This window comes from Bubalus kerabau, chromosome 15 (assembly GCF_029407905.1).
Source record: "Bubalus kerabau isolate K-KA32 ecotype Philippines breed swamp buffalo chromosome 15, PCC_UOA_SB_1v2, whole genome shotgun sequence".
NCBI classification, from domain to species: domain Eukaryota; kingdom Metazoa; phylum Chordata; class Mammalia; order Artiodactyla; family Bovidae; genus Bubalus; species Bubalus kerabau.
In genome coordinates, this window is record NC_073638.1 from 82,693,865 (window position 1) to 82,711,279 (window position 17,415).

General features: G+C 47.7%; 1 protein-coding gene across 1 annotated transcript; it reads left to right on the plus strand.

Annotated features, from left to right (window-relative positions):
• Positions 1 to 3,659: 3,659 nt before the first annotated feature.
• LOC129628579 (olfactory receptor 6Q1) lies at positions 3,660 to 5,046 on the plus strand. The gene is made up of 2 exons (XM_055548037.1): positions 3,660 to 3,724; positions 3,805 to 5,046. The coding sequence occupies exon 2, from the start codon at positions 4,093 to 4,095 to the stop codon at positions 5,044 to 5,046; it is 954 nt and encodes a 317-aa protein (XP_055404012.1). The 5' UTR covers positions 3,660 to 3,724; positions 3,805 to 4,092.
• The last annotated feature ends 12,369 nt before the right edge of the window (positions 5,047 to 17,415 follow it).

The following is a 17,415-nucleotide window of genomic DNA, read 5'->3' on the forward strand; positions in this document are numbered from 1 at the left end:
ACACACACATCGGTTTAGTCAGTTCAGTGCAGTCACTCTGTCGTGTCTGACTCTTTTCGACCCCATGGACTGCAGCATGCCAGGCCTCCCTGTCCATCACCAACTCCCGGAGTTTACTCAAACTCATGTGCATTGAGTCAGTGATGCCACACACATGTCCCAGCCCCCAAATGAAATATATCATTGTCTGGAGGCAAAGAAGGTGGGAATGTAGCCCCTGGCCTGGCTGCCAGCTATCAGCAGCTCACAGTGAGGAAGGGAAAGTGTGGGCCTTTGCTGTGAGCATGTGTTTAAAATATCCTGCTGTTTGACTTCCTCCACCAGCAGCTGAGTAATAAAAGTTGTGCTTTCAGGGTAACATCTGGATTTTATGCAGGCCCCCACAGGTTCTGGCATCCTATCTCTAAGCAATGGATCAGAGAACTGAGACTATTATAAGGCAACACCTGCTCTGTGCCAGGTCCATGGTGGATGCTGGGGCACCTGTTCTCTGCCTGAATGCCCCTCTGGTACAGCTGGCACAGAGCTGGTATCCTGTGCATTTTGATGGTCTGATCTGCATACACATCTGGAGGAATGAGAAAAGTCTTCGTACTAAACAATGAGACTATCAAACCTGAGTCACACCAGGAAGGCTGGCAAGATTTAGAAATAATACTAACAATTCATGGATGAGGCAACCAAGCTGGTGAGTTGCAGGGACAGGGCCTGATCCCGGATCTGTTGGACTCTAAATCTTGTGCTTTTAATGACTATGGAAAAGAATGAACATTTCTGAAAAGCTTTACTATGAAGGCAGGTTTCTACAGCATCTGTGTGCAGTAAGGGAAGACATTTGGGAAGGGTGAGCACTGCGCCCAGGATGCTACATTGTAAGCCAAGTTGCAAAGGGGAAAAGTGTGCAGGAAGGGTGTTCTGAAATTTCCTGGAGTCAGCAGAGGCACGAAGCATCTTGGGCTGCAGTGCAGTTATTTGTTCAGGAAACCAGCATTTACAAACGCCTCCCCCCATCCCACCGTGGGGAGGTCGGAGCCCAGATTTAGGCGTGGTGAAGATACACACAGGAATCTGAAGACTTTGACCTTCTTTCCTTCTGATTTTGTATCTCTACAAGCTTTCATTGCCAGGAAATCATGAAATGTTGATGCCAGAGGGAACCTGGCATCAATTATTTTTTAGAGGAAAGAGCAAGGGTTTTAGACCTTGGCAAACCTGGATTCAAATTCCAGTTCAGGCATTTGTAGCCACAGGCAAAACATGATTTGTTTTCCTCCAAAGGTTCAGTGGTATTGACTCGTGTGTCCATGGTCACACCGCTGGCATGTAATGCTTTCCGTTATCTACTGCTGTTTAACAAACCGCTGCAAAGCTTAGCGGCCGACAGAAACGGTGTTCAGTTATTGAGTTCACAAATCTGCAACTTGGGGAAGGCCCAGCAGGTAATGCTGGTGTCAGCTGGGCCGGCCTGTCCGGGGCTGGAGGGTCCATGCCTCAGATGCCTCTCTCGCCTGGCTGGCGTGTGGTGTCGGCGGTGAGTGGGAGGTCAGGACCGGCACTGAGGACTGAGTCCCTTCCCACCTGAGCCTTGCCGCAGACTGTTTGGGCTTCCTCACACCATGGGGGCTGGGCTCCGGGAAGCAGGCAGAGGAAGCCGGGTGTTAAGGCCTGGAAACCGCCACAGCGTCTCCCATCCTTCTCTGCCGTGACGCGCTTCCCTGGCGGCTCAGATGGTAAAAAGTCCACCGCAGTGTAGGAGACCCAGGTTTGATCCCTGGGTCAGGAAGATCCCCTGGAGAAGGGAATTGTTACCCGCTCCAGTATTCTTGTCTGGAGAATCCCATGGACAGAGGGGTCTGGCGGGCTACAGTCCGTGGGGCTGCCAAGAGCTGGACATGACTCAGTGATAAAGCTTGCACACATGCTGCTGTGAAGCAGCTACAAAACTCAAATTGAAGGGGAGCAGCCATTGACCCCACCTTTTCCTCTCTTTTCAAAAAACATTAAAAAATGTTTTTTAAATTAAAAACATTAAAAAAATTTTTAAATTTTAAATTAAACATTTAATTGGAGGATAATTGCTTTACAGTGTGGTGCTGGTTTCTACTGTACAGCAATGTGGAGCAGTGATCTGTATACATACATGTCCTTCCCCGTGAGCCCCCTCCCAGCCCCATCCCACCATCTGGGTCATCGCCGAGCACCGAGCCCAGCTCCTGGGCTCCACAGCAGGTTCCCACTGGCCGTCTATTTCACGCGCGGTCGGGTATAAATGTCAACCCTACTCTCTCAGTCTGGCCCACCCTCTTCTTCCCTCCGTGTGTCCACAAGTCTGTTTTCTGCGTCTGCATCTCCATTGCTCCCTGCAAATAGGTTCATCGGTACCATTTTTCTAGATTCCACATATATGCGTTAATAGATGACATTTTTCTCTTTTGGACTTACTTCACTCTGCATGACAGAATCTAGGTTCATCCACATCTCTATAAATGACGTGGTTTCGTTCCTTTCTATTGGTCCCACTTTCTAATGGGAAGGGTGTCCAAGAACTTTGAAATGGCCGCTCTTCTCCACTGGTCTCCCCCGCTCCAGAGCTGCTTCAGCACAGCGCACTCACTTCCCCCTTCTCCGCATCACTCCTGTGCTGAGAACTCTTCAAGGCGCTCTGTTACCCTTTGCCTTCCTCTTAGCTTGGTTACTTCATGACGTTGTCCTAGCCTGCTTCTCAAGGGCAGTGAAATTGTTTCTCCTCTATGATCTATTTCAGGATAAAGAAAGAAAGAAAGTGAAGTCACTCAGTTGTGTCCGACTCTTTGCGACCCCATGGACTGTATCCCACCAGGCTCCTCCGTCCGTGGGATTCTCCAGGCAAGAATACTGGGGTGGGTTGCCATTTCCTTCTCCAGGAGATCTTCCTGACCCAGGGATTGAACCCAGGTCTCCCGTGCTGTAGGCAGACGCCTTACTGTCTGAGCCACCAGGGAAGTCCAACATTAAAAAGCATTCCAGGATAAAGTCAACATTAAAAAATTTCCCATGGTATGTATGTATGTACTTTTATTGAGGCATAGTTGATATCCAGTATTATATGTTCAAGTGTGCAATATAGGGACTCACAATGTAAAGGTTGTATTTCATTTATAGTTTTTATAAAACACCGGCCATATTTCTTGTGCTATATCCTATAGAGATAAATAAGCTGTCTAACTTCGTAGCTTATTTATTTTACACCTGGTAGCTTGTAAATCCCCTACCCCGACCCTGCCCCTCTCTGCTTCTCTCTCCACGTGGGTAACCACTACTTTGATCTCTACATCTGTGAGTCTGTTTTGTTTTGTTGTGTTCATTCATTTGCTTCATTTTGATTCCACATATAAGTGATGACATGCAGCATTTTTCTTTCTCTGACTTATTGCACTAAGCATGATACTCTAAGTGTCCACCAACAGATGAATGATGTGCGTTCCACACACACAGTGGAACAGTCTTCAGCCATAAAAAAGGACGAAAATCTGCCATTTGCACCAATATGAATGGACTTGAAGGGTACGAACCCCTAGTATTTATTAACCCAATCATGATAAATACTTTAAACGGATTATCTAATTTGAATTTTCAACCCTGTTAGCTGAGTTCTTATGTATTTGAAGTCAGGAATGCTTAACTGGGAAACTGAGCTGTTAACTCCCACAGTAAATCATGTCCACTGGAAGTTTCCCAGATGCAGGTTGTTCTCACTGAAGTCCGAGATTTTATCCTTTTTCTATGTCTTCTCTTTTATCTCACCAACTTATGCTTATTTTTCAGGTTCCAATTTAGTCAGCCCTTCCTCCAGGAAGACTTCCCTGATTCTTGAAGACGGGATGCACTCCCCATCAATATTCCGTCTTATTTCCATCTAGCACTTTTCACTTTGTCCTGAAATTTCTGGAACCCCTCCCAGGCTATACATTGTCTTTCTTTCTTTCTTTCTTTTTTTGAGTTCAGGGCAGCGTCTTGATTTATTTTCCTCTCCAGAAGTGAAAGATCCTTCAGTCCAGTATCTCAGTTTCTCCTGAGTTGTCCTTATCTACGAGGCTATGAGAACCCTCAGTTATGCAGCCCGACACCGCCAACCAGACCCACACGGCGGAGTTTGTCTTGGTGGGCTTCGCTGAGGTGCGTGAGATGCGCCTCTTCCTTTTCTCACTCTTCCTCACCATGTACCTGCTCACCCTGGTGGAGAACTTGGCCATCATCGTGCTGGTGGGCTTGGACCACCGCCTCCATAGGCCCATGTATTTCTTCCTGACGCACTTGTCCTGCCTTGAAATCGGCTACACTTCGGTCACGGTGCCCAAGATGCTGGCGGGCTTCCTTGGGGTGGCTGGAGGCCAGAGGATCTCCTACGCAGGCTGCCTCACCCAGCTTTTTGTCTTCACCTTCCTTGGTGCCACCGAGTGCTTCCTGCTGGCCGCCATGGCCTACGACCGCTACGTGGCCATCTGCCTGCCTCTCCGGTACGCGGCCCTGGTGTCCTGGGGCACCTGCGTCCGCCTGGCAGCCGCCTGTTGGCTGGGGGGCTTTCTCACCCCCGTGTTGCCCGTTTACCTCATGTCCCGACTGACGTTTTGTGGCCCCAACGTCATAGACCACTTCTTCTGCGATGCCTCGCCACTGCTGGCCCTGGCCTGCTCGGATGTCGCCCCGAAGGAGACCGCAGACCTCCTGGTCTCCCTGGCCGTGCTCCTGGCCTCCTCTGCGGTCATTGCCGCATCCTATGGCCGCATCATCTGGACGCTGCTTCGGATCCACGCAGCTGCGGAGCGCAGAAAGGCCTTCTCCACCTGCGCGGCCCACCTGACCGTGGTGAGCCTCTTCTACGGCACTCTCTTCTTCATGTACGTCCGCACCAGAGCGGCCTCTTCCATCAGCTTCAACAAGGTGGTGTCCGTCTTCTACGCCATCATCACGCCCATGCTCAACCCCCTCATCTACAGCCTTCGAAACCAAGAGGTGAATGCAGCTCTGGGAAGAGCCTTCTCCTGCAGGTCTTGGAAAGGTCAGTGAGGAGGGCAGGTGTTGGGTGGGGTGCAGGATCCTTGCCTAGCTTTTTATAAGGAGAGTGGTGAGGACTCTGGAATGGAACAGAGGCCTAGGAGGCACGAGTTATGGATTCAATTCAGTTCAGTTGCTCAGTCGTGTCCGACTCTTTGCTACCCCATGAACTGCAGCATGCCAGGCCTCCCTGTCCATCACCAACTCCCAGAGTTCACTCAGACTCATGTCCATTGAGCTGGTGATGCCATCCAACCATCTCATCCTCTGTCATCCCCTTCTCCTTCTGCCTTCAATCTTTCCCAGCATCAGGGTCTTTTCCAGTGAGTCAGTTCTTTGCATCAGGTGGCCAAAGGATTTGAGTTTCAGCTTCAGAATCAGTCCTTCCAATGAATATTCAGGGCTGATTTCCTTTAGGATGGACTGGTTGGATCTCCTTGCTGTCCAATGGACTCTCGAGAGTCTTCTCCAACACCACAGTTTAAAAGCATCAATTCTTTGGTGCTCAGCTTTCTTTATAGTCCAACTCTCACTTCTATACATGACTACTGGAAAAACCGAAACTTTGACTACATGGACCTCTGTGGATAAAGTAATGTCTCTGCTTTTTAATATGCTGTCTAAGTTGGTCATAACTTTTCTTCCAAGGAGTAAGCATCTTTTTAGTTCATGGCTGCAGTCACCATCTGCAGTGATTTTGGAGCCTCCCAAAATAAAGTCCCTCACTGTTTCCATTGTTTCCCCATCTATTTGCCATGAAGTTATGGGACCAGATGCCATGATCTTAGTTTTCTGAATGCTGAGTTTTAAGCCAACTTTTTCACCCTCCTCTTTCGCTTTCATTAAGAGGCTCTTTAGTTCTTCGCTTTCTGCCAAAGGGTGGTGTTATCTGTATATCTGAGGTTATTGATATTTCTCCCGGCAGTCTTGATTCCAGCTTGTGCTTCATCCAGCCCAACGTTTTTCATGATGTACTCTGCTTATAAGTTATGGATTGTGTATTAAAGTAAAATGCTACTTCTGCTATGACAAGAAACTCCTAATGATATTAGCTTAAAGAAGGAAGGAGACTTCCTCTTTACTGCCAGAGTCCGAGGTACGTGCTCCATGTTGGTGGTTGGGTCTGCTCAAGAGGCATTCGAGGATCCGGGTTCCTTGTATCTTTCTGTTTTTTGTGGAGGAAGCTCTCTGCCTCCAGTCAGAACCACATGCTTCTCTTTCTCATCACTTCTTCTTTTCCTTTTTTAATAAATTGATCCAATTATTTTTATTTAATTTTTTCTTTTTAAACCCTTTTATTGTGAAATACACAGAGAGGAGGGACGTCTCTGATGGTCCAGTGGTTAAGACTTCGCCTTCCAAGGCAGGGGGTGAGTATTTGATCTCTGGCCGAGAAGCTAAGCTCCCATATGCCTTGTGGCTGAAAAACCAAAACATAAAACAGAAGCAGTATTGTAACAAATTCAATACAGATTTTAAAAAGGATCCACAGAAAAAATCTTTAGAAAAGCACATTTAGGAAAGTGAATACAACATAACCATATAGCTTAATGGATTACATAGTGACCAGCAGGTTAATACACTGAATACTAAATCCAGAAATTAACCATCACTGGTATCCCCAATGCTGGGAAAGATTGAAGGTAGGAGGAGAAGGGGACGACAGAGATGAGATGGTTGGACCGCATCACTGACTCGATGGACATGAGTTTGAGTGAACTCCGGGAGTTGGTGATGGACAGGGAGGCCTGGTGTGCTGCAGTCCATGGGGTTGCAAAGAGTCGGACACGACTGAGCGGCTGAACTGAACTGGTGCCCCCAAAACCTGCCCTCAGCAGACCTCTTCCCAATCATAGTCTCCTCTTCCCCCAAATGGTAACCACTATTTAGACTTCCATAGTTATCTTACCTTTTCTCTTCTGAGAGTTTAAAACCTAAGAAAGCAAGCCTCAACACTATACGATTCACCTTGAACAATGCTTAGGGGCACTGACTGTCCAAATGGTCAAAAGTCAAAGTATAACTTATAGTTGGCCCTCTGTATGCAAGGTTCCTTGGTAACCATGCTTCTGTTATTTTTATTAAAATTTTTTGGGTATAATTGAGTCACAAAGTTGTGTTACATTCAGGAGCACAGCACAGTGAATCAGTTACACATAAACATATACCCACTCTTTTTCAGATTCTTTTCCCATATAGGCCATTACAGGGTAATGAGTAGAGCTCCCTGTGCTGTACAGCAGGTCCCTGCTAATTATCTACTTTTTCTGTAGTAGTGTGTATGTGTCAGTCTTGAAAGTGAAAGTGAAGTCGCTCAGTCGTGTCCGACTCTTTGTGACCCCATGGACTGTAGCCCACTAGGCTCCTCTGTCCATGGAATTCTCCAGGCAAGAATACTGGAGTGGATGCCCATTTCCTTCTCCAGGGGACCTTCCCGACCCAGGGATCGAACTCAGGTCTCCCACACTGCACGTCAATCTTAACCTCCTAGTTTATCCTCCCCATCCCCTGGTAACCGTAAGTTTATTATCTACCTGTGTTAACTCCATTTTTGCTTCTTTGCATCTTTAGGGTCAACGTCCCTTGGATGTTGGCAAACTAGGGCCGAATCTCTTCCAGCCCCTATTTACAGCAACCTGTGAGCTAAGAATAGCTTTTAACCTTTAAACGATTGATCACAAATCAAAAGTAGAATACCATTTCATGACATGCAAGCATTTTATAAGATTAAAATTTCAGTGTCTGTAAATCAAGTTTCACTAGAACTCAGTCACACTTATGTCTTGTCTAGGCTGCTCTTGTGCCAGTGACAGGTGTGAGTCATGACAGAGACCATTTGCCAGTCCCCAGGGGCTTTCTTACCCCTTCCATGACCAACATTTGGTCCCGCTGGATAAGAAGGGTGGTGTTGCTGTTCAGTCACTAAGTCGTGTCTCACTCTTTGTGACCCCCAAGGACTGCAGCATGCCAGGCTTCCCTGTACTTCACTGCCTCCCAAAGTTTGCTCAAACTCATGTTGGTGATGCCATCCAACCATCTCATCCTCTGTCTTCCCCTTCTCCTCCTGCCCTCAATCTTTCCCAGCATCAGGGACTTTTCTAATGAGTCAGCTCTTTGTATCAGGTGGCCAAAGTATTGGAGCTTCAGCTTCAGAATCAGTCCTTCCAATGAATATTCAGGATTGATTTCCTTTAGGATTGACTGATTTGATCTTCTTCCAGTCCAAGGGACTCTCAAGAGTCTTCTCCAGCACCACAGTTTGAAAGTGTCAACTCTTTGGTGCTCAGCATTCCTTATGCTCTAACTCTCACATCCATACATGACTACTGGAAAAACCGTAGCTTTGGCTATACAGACCTTTGTGGGCAAAGTGATGTCTCTGCTTTTTAATATGCTGTCTAGGTTTGCCACGACTTTTCTTCCAAGGAGAGAGAGGGGTGAGGACACAGCACAGAGGGGACACAGCCCACCTCTTTGTTTTTCCACTAGATGTGGCAATCATCATTTTTACTCACCTTTCTTGGTGAGAAGTTAGCCACAGGTCACATCTGATTGCAAGGTGGCACAATGGTAAATGATCCACCTGCAGTGCAGGAGATGCAAGAGATGAGGGTTCAGTCCCTGGGTCAGGAAGATCCCCTGGAGTAGGGAATGGAAACCCATTCCAATATTCTTGCCTGGAAAATCCCATGGGCAGAGGAACCTGGCGGGTAGGGTCTATGGGGCCGCAAAGAGTCAGGCACGACTGAGCACACACAGAAAAAGAACTGTGCGAACCTTACTGAATTCATTTTGTCAGCTCCACCTTAGGCCTGTAGTCCAACTCCACCCACATTTCCATGTGACTAAGCTTTAACCTACTCACAAGGAATGCACCCAAGTAAGGTAAGTTCCCTATCAACTTTTACTCTTGCGTTCATCTGAGATGAAAATCAAAAGCATGCCTTTTGCTGACGCAGATGGTTAATGACCATGGAAATGCAGGGAAAAACTCCTGATCCTGGTGAGGCAGACATGTTTCTCCCTAGCGGGCGATTCTATTTTTAGCTTTGGCCCCTTTAAATTCCCCTGTACCCCTTTTGGTGAAGTGCGGTGCAGCTGCAAATGCCTCGGGATCTTCGTCCACCCGATCCTGCCTGTCTGTAAGTCACCAACAATAAATTCCAGAATTGTACTCCGTGTAGTTGCCTGCTTCAATTTTTGGTCTCAAAGTTCCTTCTCAGCTCAGAGGTTATGAGGCAATATCTCTGCCTCCCAACAAGAGTCCACAGGTGGGCAGACAAATGCCTGCTGCAATGTGCTTACTGTGGGAAAAGGGGTGAACACATTTTGGTAGACAACCAGCAGTTTCCGAAGTCCCCAGAATCACGTGACCTATGTACTTATCTTCTTTGTATCTACGTTTTCTTATTTGAAATATAGACCAAGGGAACTCCCTGGTGGTCCAGTGGTTAGGATGGAGCACTTTCACTGCTGGGGTCCAGGTTTGATCCCTGGTTGGGGAACTAAGAACCCACATGCTGTGAGGTGAGACCAAAAAAAAGAAAAAAAAAAAAAAAGAAATATAGACCAAGCCTCTTGCTCTACCAACCAAGTGGATCTTCTTCTATGGTTCCATATTCTTTTTATCCCTTGCAGTTGTGCTGGGATTCCCACTTCTTTTCTTCAGGCTTTTCAGACTTTGGTTAGTCTCTTACTTTTCAGTTTTCACATTCCAAGCCCATGGCAGCTGATTCCTAAGTCACATTTGTCAAAATGCTGACTTGGACTGTGGGATGCTACAACTCTCTCTCTCTAGACAGAGTCTTCTTATTTAATCTATATGCTTGTTTCCTTTGTGACTTCATCTTCATTGGCCCAAATAAAATTATTGACTGGACATAGGCAAGATAAAAGCATTTTTAAAAATCAATTTTATGTGTTTATTTTTGGTTGTCTCATTGTAGTGGCTTCCCTTGCTGAGCACGGGCTCTTGAGTGCTTGAGCTTCAGCAGTTGCGACAGGGGGCTCATAGTTGCAGTTCCTGGGCTCTCAAGCACCAGATCAATGGTTGTGGCTCACAGGCTTAGTTGGTCCACGGCATGTGGGATCTTCCCAGATCGGGACAAACTCATGTTTCCTGCATTGGCAGGCAGATTTTTTACCATTGAGCCACCAGGGAAGCCCCAAGATGAAAGCATTTTGAACCTCCTTTGGCAGGAACTTAAGATGAGTCTCTTTGCCCAGAAACATGGAGGCCTTGACGCCTTGAGACATTCTCTGTAGCACTGTCCAGCAACATCCCTCCCCGAGGACAGTCCAAGAGCACCATCATTTAACCAGAAGGTGCCCAGTTCCTGTGGGATGCCTCAGGGCCCTCGTGCTCTCACGGAAGTGGAGTTTTCATTTTCTTTTATACCAGGGTTTTTTTAAAAAAATAATTTTATTTGCTTGTTTATTTTATTTTTGGCTGTGGCTGGGTCTGCTTTGCTGCGTGGGGCTGCTCTCCAGCCCCAAGCCCGTGGTGCACGGGCTTCTCACTGAACTGGCTTTTTTTGTTCGTTCGTTTTGGAGCACAGGCTCTAGGGTGCGTGGACTTTAGTGGTTGCGGTGCGTGGGCTCAGTAGTTGAGGCTCCTGGGCTCTACAGCAGAAGCTCAATAGTTGTGGTGCACGGGCTTAGTTGCTCCATGACGTGTGGGATATCTTCCCAGATCAGGGATTGAATCTGTGTCTTCTGCATTGGCAGGCAAATTCTTTACCACTGAACCACCAGGGAGTCCCCGGGTTTTTTTTTTTCAAATTTCCTCTCTCATTTCTTCAGTGACCCATAGGTTTTTTGGTAGCGCATGATTCAACCTCCGGTGACTGGTGGGTGGCGCAGCATCCTGGCAGGAATAAGCTAGAGAGGATTCCCAAGAGGCGCTCGGCAGCACCACGGTTTCTCATCACCGGTTGGATGAGCGCCCCCAAACGGTTGCTGCAAGTGTCTGTGCCGCCACGGTGAGACCCAGTTGCCTCCTGCCTCCTCAGACACTCTCCAAGACAGCTAGCCAGGCTCCTTTCAAATGACTGCTTCTGCTTTACGTTTGCAGCATGTGCGATTTTCTGTGTGTCCTTTAGGAGTGCTGTCTCTGTTTCCCGTTGCCTTCTGGCTCTCCTGAAAGTAAGTCCTACTGGACTTCAAAGCCAAGTGTTCTGGGGCTTATCTTCTTTGCACAGGACTCCTGGGGCTGGGGAGCCTGATGTAGGGCTTGGACCCCCCTCTCCCTGGGGAGAATTTCTGCGGTTGTAATTAGCCTCCTGTTTGTGGGCTGCCTACCTGGGGGTATGGGTCTTGGCTGTACCATGTTTCTGCCCTTCCTAATTGCTTTGTCGTGGTTCTTTTCTGTAACTTTAATTGCAAAAGCTCTTTTCTGCTAGTCTTCAAGACTTTCTCATCAATAGTTGCTCTTTCTCATCAATAGCTGTAATTTTGGTGTACCCGTGGGAGCAGGTGAGATCAGAATCTTCCTACCCTGCCTTTTGGCCACTGCCTATTCCCTTATTGCTTCCCTTGTGGCTCAGCTGGTGAAGAATCCGCCTGCAATGCAGGAGACCTGGGTTTGATCCCCGGGTTGGGAAGATCCCCTGGAGAAGGGAAAGGCTACCCACTCCAGTATTCTGGCCTGGAGAATTCCATGGACTGGATAGTCCAAGGGGTCGCAAAGAGTCAGACACAACTGAGAGGCTTTCACTTTTCACTATTCACTTCTTATAAACAGTTTCACAATAGATATGTTTTGTCCCCTCTGATCAGGTTAGGTTGGAAATATTAGCTTACAAGCTCTTTGTTTGTAAAGACTATTCTTTAACCATTCTGAAGTTTCCTTCCCATGACCTAGCCTGAGCAAGGGTCTCATAAAAGTTTCAGCTATTTGGCAGTCAATCAAGAGATTCAGGTTTGCCATTATTTATAATTTTACTGAACTATTTAATGAGTACTTTTACAATATGCAGAGTAATGTTCTAAATGTCTTATAAATAATAGTTCATTTACTCCTCATTGATAACCCCACAAAATAGGTGCTATTCTTATCTTCCTTTACATACAAGGAAACTGAGGTACAGAGAAGTTAAGTCACTTGTCCAAAGTCACACAGCTGGGGCAATGGAAGTGCCATGGCTTGAAACTTACTCATCTGACTCTTAACTTCTGGACAATGGTGTCCTGGATTCACTGGTCCCCTCTTTTGGCATCAGTTCCTGTTCCTGATCTGTAAAAGGTCAGGGTGGACTTGATGACTTTATCTATTTACTTTTTGAGTGTTTCATAAGTGCTGAGAACCTTCACATTTTTTTTTTCCATTTTATTATCACAACAACCTAAGAGAAAGACTTAGTCTCATCTTACACTGCAGAGAACTGAGGCTTAGAGAGGTTAAGTAACATGCTCAAGTCCCTAAAGCTACACCATGGAGGAGCCAGGAGGATTTGAATCAAGTCTTTCTGACTTCTTCCAACCATTCTACCTTGCCACCTCCTCTCAAAGATCTCTTCCAATGCTACCTTTGCAGAAGTTGATTCATTCATTCATCAAACAACTATCCCATCTCCTGTTTGCATCAGGCACTGGCTGACTGCTGAGGGGTCACAGACCGAATGAGACCAGATGTTTCCATCAAGGGCGGTATTATTTACAAACATGTCTCATCTCCCTCTAACGGGATGAAAGGCAAGAAGAGAAGCAGGTGAGTGACAGGGAGGGTCTGGATCAGTGCAGGGCTCAGAGGAAGCAGCGTTTTCCTACTGAGGAGCTTAGGGAAGGCAGCCTTGAGCAGGTGGGATGCCTTTCTGCTCACTACTGATTTTCTCACTTGAGATGCTGCCTGCCAAGCATTTGTTCTTTTGTGTTTTGTTCTGGCCGGAGGATTATGTAGCATTTGGGAAGGAAGAGGCAGAACAGGAGACCTGCTTCTAATGCCAGGATGGCAGAGACCTCCAGAGGGACTGTGTCCCTGGCTCAGGCACTCCTGTGTGTGGGGGATGAAGGTCACCCAGATGCAGGAGCAGACCAATGTGCTGAGCGTGACACGCTTGGTTTCACTGAAGGTGTCAGGTAGCTGGTGGGGCCAAGAAGACCACCAGGAAGCTAACCAGACAGCAAGTAATCCCCAAGTAACCCAGCATGGCCTAGAACAGTTCCAAGGAGCCCTCATCACACTTTAGGTCACCATGGGCCCAGGCTCTGTAGAGGTCACAGGTCGTGGGGGTCATCTGGTCACCCAGAGTGAACATGAGGTTAACAGACCATGGGGATGGTTTTGGGGAGAACTGGCCCCAGAACTTCTGCATCTGGGCATGCAGCCGGGTGCCATGGAAGGCTGCCACCACCACGACGGTCTTGGCTAGCACAGTGGACATACAGGTTGTGGAGGTGACCCCCAGCAAAAGCTGCCTGGTGTACAGCACAGGTGAGGGGCCCTGGAGGGCCAATGAACATGAAGGGGAAGGGGAAACAGAGGGCCAAGGTGGACAGCAGAAGGTAGCTGAGCTGGGGATTACTGGCTCAGATGATGGGGGTGTGGTGGAGCCCAGTGAAGATGCCCCAGATGGCCAGAGCGAGGAGGGAACTCAGGGCTGGACAGACAGCTGACATGTGCCGAGAGCTCGAGGTAGGACAGGAAGTCAAGGGTTTGGGGATGCACTGACCGCTCTCCCTGTTGGGCCAGTGGTCCTGGGGGCACGTCTCCCAGGAAGCACTGTCTAAAGGAAGAGAGAGAAACAGGGTCAGAGAACAGAGTGCAGAAGCTTCTGGAAACTTTCCCGCAGTCAAGTGGCTATACGAATCGTGACGGCTTTTCCCCGCAGAATCACTCTGCTTCCGTCTTCTTACGATGGGCCTCCCAGTTGGCCTGACGTCCCCAGGTTCAGGGCCAGAAACACAGGTGGCGGAAGTCCCGACAGCTGCGGCTGTCCACGCCTCACGCTGCAGTGAAACAGCAGTGACAGGGCGACCTACGGACGCGCTGTCCCTCTGAACTGACCAACCGTGGTGGCAGTGTTGCAGTTCGTAGCCACAGCTAATTTAGCTTTGCACTTATTCATCAGCCCATTTTACGTAAGGAATATTTATGGGAATGCTTACTACCTACATACATCGACTCTCCTTTTTTATGGAGTTATCCTTTTTTTTAAAGTTTTTTTTTTTTTTTCTGACATGGACCATTTAAAAAAATCTTTATTGAATTTGTTACAGTATTGCTTCTGTTTTATGGTTTGGTTTTTGGCTGCAAGGCACATGGGATCTTTACTCCCTACCAGGGATGGAACCTGCACCCCCTGCATCGGAAGTCAAAGTCTTAACCACTGGGCCACCAGGGAAGTCTCCACGTTTTCTAAATCACGGCTTTGATAGAACTCTTCAGAGCTTTGCTTTCTGTAGTGAACTGATGGGCTTTGTAGCTAGAGCAGCGGAGCAGCAATATATCCCCATTCACCTCTTTCCTGGGTTTGGATTCTGAGCCTGGTCCTCCCAATCCTCTCTCTTCCTTTCCAGTGCACGCACCACCCCAAACACACATCGAAACACCCGCTGCTTCTCTAGCTAAGTGATTCAGTGGCTCCCTATGTCCTACAGAACAAAGTTCACGCTTCCGAGTCTGACAAGCAAGGCCTTCTGTGATGTGACCACCTGCTTCCTACATCTCGAATCTCGGTCTAGACTCAAGTCACCCTAGGCTCCTTATTGCGTTCATGCCTAAGATTTCCTTAATTTACTCCTTGCCCAGGACTGTCCTTATCAAGTTTCACCACCTTTGAAACAATACCTGTTGATCAAGGCCCGTATCACATGTCACCCCCTCCTATCCTCCATTAGAATTGGTTGTTTCTCTCTGCTTTCATGACTCAGTGCTTGAGCTCTGACTGAAGCGATGAATATTAACTTTGAGCCAAGTTTCTATTATACAATGATCCTTCTCCTTTAGCAGATCACGAGCTCTGTGGGGCCAGGACTGAGCCTCACCACCTTGGCACCCATACAGTAGATGCCGGTTGTTATCTGTTGAATGAATGCCATCTTAGTAAAATATAGATTAAATCACCAGCGGGGCTCAGCTTGGTGCTCTGTGATAACCTAGAGGGGTGGGATCGGGGGTGAGAGAGAGATTCAAGGAGGGGATATATGTATACACGTAGCGGATGCGCTTTGTTGTACCTCAGAAACGAACACAGCGTTGTGAAGCAATTATACTGATAAAAAAAAAATGAAAAAAATCACTGGGGGCTTTCTCCCAATATTTATGGAGTGCCTACCACATGCTAGACATTAAAATAGGTACAAAATTTGGACAAACTCATGGTTGATGAAACAAAGAATGAATGTGTAACCATGAAAGGTCATAAGGCAGCATGTGTGAAGGGCATATTGACACCATCTTTTGATCTCCTCTTCCCTGGATTTTTTTCCCATTAAAAAAATCTTTCCTGGATGTGGGCTTCCTTGGTAACTCAGAAAGTAAAGAATCTGCCTGCAATGCAGGAGACCCAGGTTCAATCCCTGAGTTGGGAAGATCTCCTGGAGACGGGAATGGCAACCCACTGCAGTATTCTTGCCTGGAGAATTCCATAGACAGACCATGGAGTTGCAGAGAGTCAGACATGACTGAGCAGTAACACCTTCATGTTTTCCTTGATGTAAATATCAGCTCTCATCTGAAACCTCCCCTGGCTGCTGGCTGGCTGCCCGCCGACTGAGGGCCAGCTTCCCTCTTTCTCTGGTGCCATGGACATCTCTCCTCTGGGGCAGGGAAGGCAGCGAGAGCAGCAGTTTGCCTTCTCAGGTAGGGCTGGCTTCCTGACTTCCGCAGGACATTTTCACTGCAGAGGGGGGTGGGCTCCTGTGCAAGGGAGGAGACGGTGCACTGCACGGGGGAAGCGGGGGAGGCTGACCAGCGCCTGCGCCGTCAGCCCCAGGGCAGCGCTCAGCGCCATTCTCACTGACTGGCCCCTCCCTCTCCTTTTTTCTCTCTCTCCTCCCTCACCTTAAAAAAATTAAAAACCCTCTTTACCTCCTTCTCCCTTTCTTTATTCCTTTCCTCTTCCCTTTCCCTCCCTTTCTTGCTCAAACAGTTATCAACGTATTCCATGTATCAGGTACTGTGTAGGGTATTAGGGAGGGATCAACAGGTAAAAATAAGTTCGTAAGATGTCACAGTCTATGGGGAACCAGCTGAACCTGAAGCTCTGATACTTCGGCCACTGGATGCGAAGAACTGACTCATTTGAAAAGACCCTAATGCTGGGAAAGACTGAAGGCAGGCGGAGAAAGGGACAATAGAGGATGAGATGGGTGGATGGCATCACTGACTTGATGGACACGAGTTTGAGCAAGCTCCGGGAGCTGGTGATGGACAGGGAGGCCTGGCGTGCTGCAGTCCATGGGGTCGCAAAGAGTTGGACACGATTGAGCTGAACTGAACAGGAACCAAGAAATCTCAAGGAGAAGAAAGATACTAGCATCACTGCTCCACAGACCAAGGGCTGGCCCCGGACGTTAGGCTGAAATTCTTGTTCTGCCGTTTATAAGCTGGGTGACCTTGGGTTTAAGCTCTCTAAGCCTTTGCTTCTCCTCCATTAACTGGGGGTAGCAATTATATCTATGTTGAAGCTTGTATGAGGAAATAATGAGTGGATGCAGGGAAGCCCTACTACAATGCCCTGACCATTGTGATTGCACAACAAATTCTAGTAACTGGGATAATATTCTGGATGTTCTGGGAAGTTCGTCCTCCACGGTGGGCTCATTAAATCCAAGTTTTATTTCAAGGGTCTTATTTTCCCCCAACCCAAACAGAAGTGAGACACCAGTCAACCGTGCATCAGAAACAGACTACAGACAGGAGCCAAGGCACGAGCGTGCGGTTTCTCAGCCCTGAGCATCGCCGACGTTAGGTACTGCTCTTCGTTCTCTGCGAAGGGCTGTGCTGTGCATTGCAGGGGGTTTAGCAGCATCCCCGGCCTCTATGCACTGAATGCCAGCAGCACTCCCCGCAAGTGACAACCCCAGACAGCTCCAGATACTGCCAATGTCCGCTGGGAAGCAGAGCCTTTCTAAATTGAGAGCAGCTGAGATTCAGGTCATGCTTGCAGAATGAATTTTCTTGGGAAGATCTGGTAAGAGGATTGTTTGGTCTGGGGAAGAAGAAACGAGGGGGAAGATACCTGAATGATGACCCCAAAGGGGCCCACCCTTTGTGCATGTGAAGTAATGGTACTCAATTCTTCCCTGGGACTCTGCTCCCTTAAAATTTTTTTGCTTATTTTTACTCTTTTTTTTTTTAAGTATAGTTGATTTACAATGTCGTGCCAGTCTCTCTCCCTCATATGTGTGTATATACTGGAGGAAATGGCAGCCCACGCC

Bases quoted from the DNA above. Each gene is read 5' to 3' on its own strand.
- LOC129628579 (XM_055548037.1), top strand. From the start codon at position 4,093: ATGCAGCCCGACACCGCCAACCAGACCCACACGGCGGAGTTTGTCTTG.